Source organism: Etheostoma cragini, chromosome 15 (genome assembly GCF_013103735.1).
Source record: "Etheostoma cragini isolate CJK2018 chromosome 15, CSU_Ecrag_1.0, whole genome shotgun sequence".
Classification (NCBI taxonomy): domain Eukaryota; kingdom Metazoa; phylum Chordata; class Actinopteri; order Perciformes; family Percidae; genus Etheostoma; species Etheostoma cragini.
In genome coordinates this window covers 16,631,304-16,642,347 of record NC_048421.1, presented here as the reverse complement: position 1 = coordinate 16,642,347, position 11,044 = coordinate 16,631,304, and the positions used below count along the sequence as shown (strand labels likewise).

General features: G+C 38.9%; 2 protein-coding genes across 2 annotated transcripts; both read right to left on the bottom strand.

The window, feature by feature from the left end:
- Window positions 1-729: 729 nt before the first annotated feature.
- On the bottom strand, window positions 730-5,782 carry zgc:153292 (uncharacterized protein LOC100003014 homolog). Its single transcript, XM_034893447.1, has 12 exons — window positions 5,521-5,782; window positions 4,705-4,906; window positions 4,314-4,346; window positions 3,952-4,070; window positions 3,240-3,351; window positions 2,982-3,014; window positions 2,842-2,874; window positions 2,494-2,727; window positions 1,651-1,754; window positions 1,156-1,321; window positions 963-1,025; window positions 730-814 (listed from the first exon to the last, which is right to left on the bottom strand). Exons 1-11 carry the CDS (start codon window positions 5,583-5,585, stop codon window positions 981-983), a joined length of 1,146 nt encoding a protein of 381 aa, XP_034749338.1. The 5' UTR covers window positions 5,586-5,782; the 3' UTR covers window positions 730-814; window positions 963-980.
- A 204-nt stretch (window positions 5,783-5,986) lies between these two features.
- Window positions 5,987-10,442, bottom strand: rusf1 (RUS family member 1). The gene is made up of 14 exons (XM_034893438.1): window positions 10,114-10,442; window positions 9,406-9,483; window positions 9,178-9,292; window positions 9,052-9,097; window positions 8,887-8,919; window positions 8,681-8,786; window positions 7,783-7,884; window positions 7,429-7,499; window positions 7,130-7,314; window positions 6,954-7,011; window positions 6,811-6,875; window positions 6,596-6,721; window positions 6,447-6,512; window positions 5,987-6,345 (listed from the first exon to the last, which is right to left on the bottom strand). Exons 1-14 carry the CDS (start codon window positions 10,261-10,263, stop codon window positions 6,260-6,262), a joined length of 1,287 nt encoding a protein of 428 aa, XP_034749329.1. The 5' UTR covers window positions 10,264-10,442; the 3' UTR covers window positions 5,987-6,259.
- Window positions 10,443-11,044: the final 602 nt, after the last annotated feature.

The following is an 11,044-nucleotide window of genomic DNA, read 5'->3' as shown; positions in this document are numbered from 1 at the left end:
GTTCTGCGCAGTAGCTATTCCTAGGACTGCACCCTTCTGGACAAAGACCTCTGATGTTTTACCTGGAATCTGGTGTAGCCATTCTCTCAGTTTGGGGGTCACAGCCCCCTGTGCTCCGATTACCACTGGCACCACTGTTGCTCTCACTTTCCACATGTTTTTTATATTAATATACATATTTTACATCTTATATACACATTAAACAACAATCAGGCACAGCAGCCTTAAATTTGCCAACTGAAATGTTTCGACTACAGCTGACCTATAGTCAAGAAATACCACTTGGTGGCATTGTAAACAGGAGGCCAACTTACAAAATGTGTTATCTATGGCTCAAGCCTTAATAAACATCACCTTTCTAAACTTCTGACCATGACTTGGACTGTAAAAGACTTGTATTTAGTTTGTCATGACACATTGACTTCCCCTCTAGTAACAAACTGCTTGCTGGTCATTCTGTTACATTGGTTGCATTTATAAGGCAAATCTTTATTATACAACATTAGCATCTGAAATAAAATATTACATCCAAAATTATTATACAAGACGAAAAATGGCCTTATACTGAGTTGATGGATAAACATTAACAAAATACTGTATACTCTAACAGGATAAAAATGTCACGAAGCCGTACCTGTCCAGTCAACAAAATCCCCATACTGGTCAAACCATTAGGGTTACCATGGTCCCACTTTGACCATGAAGTACAGTTGAATTACAGCACTTTTCCATGAAATCCTTCCATACTTCCCATGACCGAAAAATACTGGTTTGTTAATAAAACCAAGCCCAGTTCACTTCCACATCAATTGACCTGAAAAATATAAATACTGAGTGTCACATGACCATTGTTTTCTCAGACCTTGAGAAAATGCCAAGTTTTTTCATAAATTCCATGACCCCAGCAAAACGTAGATTGTTATGTAAAATTATGTACTGGCACAAAAATATATTAAACTCACCAAATACACTTGAAATATCTATTTTACCACGAAAGCACCCTCTCGGATCTTGGAATAAGCATACTGTGGAACAGAGAGTCAAGAACACAAGAGTTATTTTACAGAAAAAACACACACACACACACACACACACACACACACACACACACACACACAAATTCCAAACCCAAACCCAAACCCAACCCAAACTTACATTCAGTTCTCTGGGCGCTTGGATGGGCTCCGGGCCCTTACAGCACAGGACTGAAAATGGCCTTTTCTTAGTCTTTGAGTGCTCTTTGAAACACAGACTGAATACCTTGGCAGGCAAGTAGACATCCCAGTCAGCTGCATGATCCTCTATTACATCACTTACCATCCTGTTGTGGAGCAGCAAAAGAAAAAAAGAAAAAACACGAGAACAGTTCAGTTATAGGTGTCTGCTTAATGCATTTATCAATTAAAAAAAAATCCAACCAAAAATGTGCATGCTGCTGAGAAGAGCTACAATATCAGATTTGTCCAAACTTTTCTCTGTACTAGTTTATTGATTTACTGTGTTTTTCAATATTCCTCTCTATATTCCTCTGGCTAGCTGGCCAACAACACCAATTGGTTGAAGCTGGGAAGTGCATCAATGCAATACAGATATAGTAAGATGTGAATAAATATTGTCTGCAATGTTGTCATTGCATTGGTGAGTACAGACCTGTCAATCAGCTGTTGTGTGATCAAATCCAAGGTGCCCGTCTGCTGGTGATAGACGACAAGCGTGACGGTGACCTTCAGCTGATCTTTCAGTTCTCTGTTGATCTAGCATGGATATATTCAGACATTATATCTACGTAAAAACGCTGGCTGATTGGGACACCAATACTTTATTATAAAACTAAATATGTGGCAAGCTACAATCCCACTCACATCTGTTGCTCAGTGGATGTGTTGTTCTCTAGTCTTTCTGAAAACTCCTGCGTCTTTCTGCCAAGCAGACCCTAAGCAACGAGGATATCATCTACTACTACTACTACTGCTACTACTACTACTACTACGACTGAAAATGTATACTTTCTTAATCCCACAAGGGGAAATTGTACTGGATAATTGTGCTGGATAGTCAAATAAATCCAGCACATGGATATTTTAACCAAGATAAAAATGGCAATAACTTTTATGACAACAACAAATCATATGCTGCATTCACATTAAATGGCATGGCAGAAATGGTAAAGATCACATGTTACCAACTTGAGAACGTTCATGTCATTGCAGAACAAGATCAGAACAACGGGGTTGCAGAGTCTTATGAGGGTTATACATACTGTGCACCACTATATCGCTTACAATAGGTTTTATTGAACCTTTAGGGACAGCCTTTGGCTGATAAGTGGCATCTATGTTTGTTTGGTTTCAGGAACTTAAGTATTAAAAGTGGGATATGTCCGATTGCAACTTGGATGTTATTGTAAGAGCTATTCCACGTCAATACATTTTAACAACTTAACAATATCTCTCTATGACAACATATGAGCAGTTCAAGCAATATGGCACTCACTTTGTGGACTATGTCATGAGGCAGTCTAGAGAGGATGCTTAATGGGTATCCAAAGTGGGCAATGATGTCCACAATCTGCTTCGCCACATCTGGAGGGAGACACGACTGCATAGGCACAGCTTCCACCCACTTGGAGTAGTAGTCTGTCACAGTCAAGATGTATTTGTGTCCGTTCAGTGTTTGAGGCAGTGGTCCTCTGACGTCCAGGCCAAGCCACTGCCACGGCTCGTTCACCTGCCATCACAACGTCACATCATGCATAAATACAATGTGATGGCAGCATAATCCCAATCCTTTTAGTCTGTATTTTATGTTGCAATACATTCCAGTAATCATGTTGTAACTTGCCTCTATCACCTTTTCCGGATCTTCACAGTCCGTCTGTGAACGTTACAGACGGATAGTTGATTTAAAATGCTTCATAATATAAAAGTCAGAGTATAAAATACAAAATATTGTGATGTTAGATCACTACGAGGAATACTCACACTCAAGTTATCATCCGGAGCCCACTGAATATCCTTTGGGTGGATGTGAAAAATACAAATAAACAAATTGGATATAACAATGAAGACAACAGTTTTTGATGATAAACTGCAATAATGAAGGTAAAACTCTGACAAAAAAAAGCTTTTGATTTGCCTTATGTCATATCATACTTGCCACAATTCAAATAAACATGGTGAGACCATCAAGTTCTCAAAACGCTGATGAGTTATCTTACTATAATATGTAATACCGCTTACCCGTGGTACACAGTAATCTCCATGGAAAAAATGTGGAAAGGAATTTATCTTCATGAGCCCTTCATCTATTATAATCCTCCATTTGTCATTTGACTTCTTTGGGTCTTTGTCTCTGAACATAAAACCAGACAAGGTCAACACATTAAAGAAAGCAACAATTCATATGGGTACAACATGATGATGATGATTCCACTCCATAATTGACAGAATACCAGTTGATCTGAGTGGGGGGCTAATCTTAGATGCAATATCTACATTGGCCGTTATCAGCAACCATTCATCCAATGTGTCAAAGGCATATTCTGTTCACTAATCTGATATCATTTAAAAAAACTAACTGATAAAACATTGGAGAACCCTTTTATTATTATGCAAGCACATGATGAAATCTGAAAACTGCGGCCCTGGTTAGAAAAAGCAATGCAACTGATCTCAGCTGGTATTCTGTCTATAATGGAGTGCAATGGAAATTGCTAAATTTCTTTCTTTTTGACCGGTAATGTATGTTTTCAGATCCTCTGCCAATCTGAGTTATTGCAAAAAAACAATTTGGAAAGAAATGGCCATTTGGCATGAAGAAATCGAATAACAACTGATCAGCATCTTCAAGAGAAGCTAGCTCTGTACAACATTACATAGAAATGTTATGCCAACAGAGAAAAACTAAACTGTGGACAGTAAGGAGACTACTTCTGTGTCTATGGTAACATACCCAGCAGGCTCTTCCTCTGTCTGTCTGGGTTCTTTGTTCTGGACTCTTCTCTTTGTCGTGGCAGGAGTGGTTGTTTGAGACTGGGCTGGAATCACCTTTGAGCCTTTAACATCAGGTGCCTGGGTTCACAATACAGAGAAACACACTCTGTTCAAAAATGTGTACGGATTGTGATTATACGTTTTTAATATACTGACTAAAGTGTGCTAAAGTGAAGCCCAAACAGAATGTAATAACCTTGATGTTTAATACCAATCCAAGAGAGGTCCATCAAAGAGGACTAACAAGCTTGCTAAAATGATCACAATGACAACTGAATCACAGACATTTAACAGTTACATGTCAATATAATAAGCTCTCACCTTGTATATTTTACTTCTTGGGTTGCTGGAAGGCTACATCAGGTGGACAGAGTTAGAGAATTATCAGAAACAAATAAAGAGGCTTTCTTTTCACAAAGTTGCTAGCCTATTAAAGGGTTTTGTTCTCAAACTAAATTTTTTTTTTTTACATGATCCACAGATACACAATAACTACATCCTCTGCAAAGAATAAGTAACGTCTGCACATAAGGCATACTTGGACTTAAACTTTTAATGTTGTGGTATTTATTTCCCTATTTGGTCTGATCCTGTATTTTTAATCAATGTTGTCGTCTTTGTTGTCATGTACACATGTCAACTTTTATGCTACTGCAGCAAAATTATTTGCCCCTCGGGGACAAATTAAGGTCTTGAACTTGAACATACAAACCTTTCTTTTCTGTACATCGCCAGGGGATGCAAATATGGTGGGAACTGCATCTTCTCGAAGTTTCACACATTTGCCTGTTCTATCAATGCATTGTTCTTCGAAATGATTGATGCACAGCGCAGAGAAGCGAGATGGAGTCCAGTCCTTCCACTTCATGTTGATAAGCCATTTCTTGAGTTTTCGGGGATTGTACAAAGGAAACCTGTAGTAGCACACAACTCATTAAAACAGTCCTGATCCAGAACTACAACACGGAACTCTATTGAGAGTCACTAACGTTTGCCTATTAGTTCTAGTTCTTCATAGTAAAACATTACTCAAGGCTTTTCTAAAATGGAAGGAAGCAGGTACAGTACAATATAAAATATAGATTGTTAATTTCTGGAGTGATAGATGTAAGCAAAATACATTCAAAGTAATTTTGTAATGTTGTTGCAAAGTGATGAAATTTTTTTGTTAAGGTATATCTGGATCAAAGTCCATTCTGTCCAATAAATCATAATTATACACTTGTGTTAGAGGGTATATTTTACTGCACTGACCATTCATTTCAAAGTTATTTCACCCCTTCGATCAAGCCTGCATTGTTTACCGAACAAAGACAAACTGCCAACTGAGACGCTGGAACCAGGCAATGTTTGGCATTTTTGCTTAAAAAATCATTAAAAACGAGTGTAAAAGCAGTTGCCTTGACCAAGTTAGGCTCACCCTGCATCCTTTTCTCAAATTCGTGTGATTCATGCTAATGTTTATGTTAGCTAGTTAGCCATCTTGACTGTTCAGAAATCGTTATGAGTGACAAACGTTAATACTTACTTAAAATACTTCACATCTGACTCGCTGGAGTTTTCGCAGTTGTAAGCACATTTATATCTTCCCATTTATTACACAATTTCGTTTAATTTACGAACAAACAAACTGATTTTGTGTGTAAGATAGAGTTGTTCAAGTGACCAACAATGATAAAGCTACAACATCCGGTCGGTATTTCCAAAATAATATCGTCACATGCGTTGTTATGTTTAAACCCCAGAAACAACAAGCCATAGACTTAATCTTAAAATAAGTACATTGTACTCAACAGTTTATAAACGTATAGTTTTGCTTGTCTAGCATCAACCACTGTTGTATAGCCAACGGCATTTAGCGGTTAATTAGCGACACAAGCCTTTATTTCCACACCAACGGATGTTGTTTCTTCTTTGTGGCATATTTAATTGCACATAACCGCCACCGTATGGACAAGAGATAGAAGGGCACTCAGTCAAAATGAACAAACAACATTTTTATGATGTGTACATGTTATTATACATCCGCAGTGTCCAGAGGTAAATGCAATGTCTTTTACAGTCAAAAAGAAAACGTCATTTCAATTAATATTCGGTCATTGAAATTTCATTTACAGATGTAGTTTTTTCATACACATTGAGATTTGAACACTGAATAAATCAAACAAGGGATACTTACAAAATATAACTGTCTTATTAACGATTCAAAATTTTATATGACAAATTTTTGATGTAACAATGCAAAATGATTGGAGATGTCTCAATCCTCAGTTGCTTTTTGGTTTCCACTCAACCCTCCACTCATCCCAGTCCAGTAGGGTTCGTTTTATGTCCCATCCTGCAGCTTCCACACCTTGAATTGATAATGGTAACAAATTTCGTTAACTATGGGTAAAAAATGTATACAAAATAAAGTTGTTTTTTATGGGGTAAAACAGATTTGTGTTTGCTCACTTTTAAGAAATGGATTGAAAATTGTGTCCATCAACTTGTGACTCTCATGTACCATTTCCCAGTTACCTTCAAAAACATAAAAATATGTTGAAGGGAGAAAGCAACTCTATTAATCTAAAGTAAGAAAATGAGTGGAGGCAAAGGCTCACTTTGCTGTTGTTGTGTAGGATGTTCTCTGGAAGTCTGGAACATGCTGCTGAGCCACACAGCTTGGCACATTGCTCTGATTTCATCACGTACTGATGCTTCTGGTCCCAGACAAACACATACGCAGCCTGAGATAAACAGAGCACAGTTAAAAAGCATACAGTGTATGTCATACGGCTCTTAAACACAGTATTGATCTGTGGAGGTGATTACATACCATTTTGTACTCCTAATAGGTAAGGCATGTTGTTTCCCTTCAAAGCCAAATTCAGTTCCTCTGGGCTACAAAATAACAAGCAAAACTATATTAAACTTTTATTGTGCGTAATTTTCCATCATATAAGCAAAACATTAAATTACCTTTGAACAACTTCCTGTAGCCTCACTCCAAGTTTGATTGGCACAGTTTTCTTAAACTCTGGGGGAAAAAAAACGAAGAATTAACATATCAAATATTAACATATATTGTGTCTCAACGCAGCTAATATTTTATACATTAAATAGTCACAAAATGTCAGCAAATTCCTGATTCTTACCCAAGAAAACTGGTTCCCTCTGATTGGCCTCCAGTGGACTCAGCATCCGTCTGTCTCTCAGGTACTGCTGCAGCACGATCGAAAGCCGCGCCTCGTTTAAGGTTTCCATGACAACCGAGCGCACAGCCTTGTAGTTGGCAAAGAGGTGGAGGATGGTGAAGAGGAAAAAGAGGCTGAGAGTCAGTCTAAGGGGCAGAAATAGAGAGGGTGAATGGGGGTAGATGTAACAGGAGACATGACAGACTCTTCTTCGCCCTGTAGAAGATTCTTATGGTAATGTTCTGTATAACAATACCTACATTAGATTATCAGTGACGAGGGGAATGAGTATCAAACTGATCAGCAGTCCACCAAGATTCACTAAAGTCTCCTGTGGGGAAAAAAGGCTTTATTACAAGAATGAAAAATACCACCTTGCAGTCCACAGCCCCACCAGATAAAAAAATATATGACTGTATATGTTGATTCATAATTATTGTGTAATAATTTACTACTTTTCTCTGGTACAATTCAAATAGAAGAGAACATGATTTACTGTGTGACATTACATGTGACATTGTACTGTGTACAATGTCACATGTAATTACACCGTTCATAGTGGTGCTCTCCCTGATAAACAGTCTGATGAAGTTATACTGTAGGTAAAAAAGTACCTGGCTGCCATCTTTGGCAGAGATGTCAGCCATGTTGTCCCTGCGAGCTTGATGAACAGTCAGAGCAGCTCTGGTCGCCCCGCCTGCCACTCCAACAAGGGACTGGAAAAGACAAACACATAGATCAGCCTATATTTAGCCATACATACTGTACCTAGAAGCCATAATAATTCAAGTTGATATAGGTCAACAACCGAATATTTTGATAATAATCTGATATTTTTAGATTAAATATTAATTATAATGAATGAATGAAATGAAACAAAACAGCCAAGCAGTCTGATTAACAGGCTACAAAGATTAGGCCTGTGGTTCCTGACCCCTTAAAATGAAGCACGGTCTCCCTAGTCACGGGTTGCAAATGTCTTTGTGTGATGATTTTGTCTTCTGAGATTGTTGTATTAGAAATGGCAGACTAACCCTAATCCACAAAATGTGTATTATTTGTCTATTATTATATGTATATTGTACAATACTGTTGATTAAAAGTCTAAGCTCAAGGTTCACTTACCTAGGTAATTATTTATCTTTTGGAAAAGCAAATTATTTGAACCTTGAGTTTTTAAAGAGATATTCTGCTGATTTAAATCCAGCTCTCCGTCATGGCGGTGTGTGCAGATGATCAGTGAGTGGTTTCCCTCTGTGGTGTCATGCACTGGAGCTCCTAGCAGCCAAGGTCTGCCAAGGCCCGCCAGATGATGCAAACTGAGTCAGGGAGGTCCACTGAGTGAAACGCGCCATCTGGCCGATATCCGCAGACCTCATCTGCTTCGAGGTCCGTGCACTGGCGCCACGGTGGGAGGCCACACACTGTTTATCTGCACACACTGCCCACACAAATATTACACAGAGATGGAGTAAAGTATCCCTTTAAGCTATTTAAAGGTTTTCTTCTTACCTTGAATATCCCTGCAGTACACACAATCAGGGTAAAGCAAGCAGGAAAGTATGGAGCTGATATTTCCATGAACATGGCAATGTCATTGAGAACATCAGCAAAAAGTCTGGAAAGAAATTAAAAGGAAAAAGAACTTAAAATGGGTTCATGATAATGAGTAGACTGACTGCTTAATTTCAAACTAGTGGTCTAGTGGTCATGCATACCTCCATCTTTTTGCCTCAGAGTCCAGTTTAGTCCTGGAACAAAGACAATATCATGAAGAGGAATTTCCATCAGTGAAAGAGCAGCACAAATAAAAAGTACAGCTGGAGAGCATATGTAAGCTCCCAAAACTTTAATTGCACTTAAAAAAAGACATGTGAGCGTACCCTTTCTGCCAAGCAAAAAGGATTCTTCCCAACATGCCAGTTCCATCTGCAGGGGAAACATAACTTTGCAAGTTGTCTTTACCATGCACAAGTAATGTACATGTATTGTCTATTTTAAGGGATCACCTCTTAGTAGCCAGGTCACTGTGGCTGCAGCTACTGTTGCCTCTTGGTTTCCAACACCGACACCTTTGAGAGAAGCCTGAGTGGCCAGGGTGCCTGACAGAGAGCTGGAGAAAGCCTGAGAGAGAGAGAGAGAGAGAGAGAGAGAGAGAGAGAGAGAGAGAGAGAGAGAGATTTAATCCTATGGTAACGGTAGTAATTGGAATAGTTTTGGTGCATCTTTTACTGTACCTGCACAGTATCCCAAAACTGGTACTGCAGGTAATCATCACTGACGCTCTCTGGATAGCCTTGAGGCAGAAAGACACTCTGAAATAAAAGGTTCAAATATATTTAGTCAATTTCCCCACAGTGTTGAATGACAGGTGACACTACTGTTGGAACTTGGATTTTTTTATTTGTTTTCTACTCCAGAAAAGCGTAAGTGACCGTCTGTTATAATGAACCACAACGGTGCCGTTTGGCCACTAAATATTTAGGGAAGCCGTTTTTCTTTGGGCCCTCTGTAGTCTACTCAGCTCGGTTGGATGAAGAGGTTTAAATTGTGATTTGTCAGTTTGTAGTAAATTCAGCTGATATTCTACTAGTAATGACCCTCCACTAACCATGCTTGGTACAGGCAGCATTATTGTGTGCTTACCACTTAAACAGGAACCTGTTCCTGATTTCTTCTATGCTTATTGACAGTTAAGAGGGATCTTTGTCTCTTTCTGTCAGTCTGGTTCAAACACTGAACAGCGTTTTGTTCTCCATGTACAAAAAAAACCTTTCATACAAAATAACATCTACTCGTACACTTTCTACAACTTAAAAGCATGAAAGACTATTCAAACATAGAGTAGACTGCTCAGCCATCTGACTGGACCCAATCAAGCTTCTGTCGCAGGAGATTATACATTATTGAACGGTTGTGTACATGGAAACGTTATAAATCCTTACTTTAAAAACTCCAATAACAGAGTTTCCTCTTGATTCACCTTCACTTCCATGTCTTCTCCTCTCCATCACACTATCCTTGGCAAAATACATCCAGGACTCTGCACTGCCATATCTCTCAGTGGCCAAAAGTACACCTCTATCTGCATGCATTTCGGCTGTTCGGAGCAAAAAACACACCTAAGCTGACTAAACTAGCAAACGGATATATATTGCAGTCGGAAATGAGCTGGAATGTATTTAATTAATAATCCATTTGGCTCAGTACAGCATAAACAGGCACAGCCTACGTGTCGTCCTCTTCTCTCGTGTTTTTCTTTAGAAATACTTCCGTGGTTATTTCCGCCTTCTGTTTGGAGATTTGTCATTGGTCGTTTGAGTTTAAGGCGGGCCTCCGATCAAGACGTTAACAAATCAACAAACAGGACGTTTACTTGTACTATTTTTCTACACAATAGGCTCGTTCGAGATGAACTGCGCCTCGCCTGTAAAGTGGACGAGAGCAGGCGGCAGCAGCGGGGGCGGGGACAGAAAGCTGCGGTAAAGTCGGACAGTTTCCATCCGATTCCAGACGCCTTCAGGCTGGACAGGAAGTGACATAAACACTGTGGTGCGATCCCGATTTAATAAAATATAATCAGACCCACATATCAGCTTGTACACTGTCTCCAGTTGTTTTGATTATGAAAGAGTAGCTGGCAAAGTGCTCTACATGAGATCTGTTGCTGATTTTAATCAACAACACACTGTAGATGATCCGTGATCTGAACAGATTTAGTCTCTCTGACTTCTAAACGTCACTCTCAGCCACACAACACGTGTTCTGTACAGAATAAGTCTTTAAATCAGACACATGGCAATTAAAATCCCTCCGATTCAAAAACAATAAAAAGTTTATATAAATCGTCATCGTGGTTTAAACCAATCAGGTGTT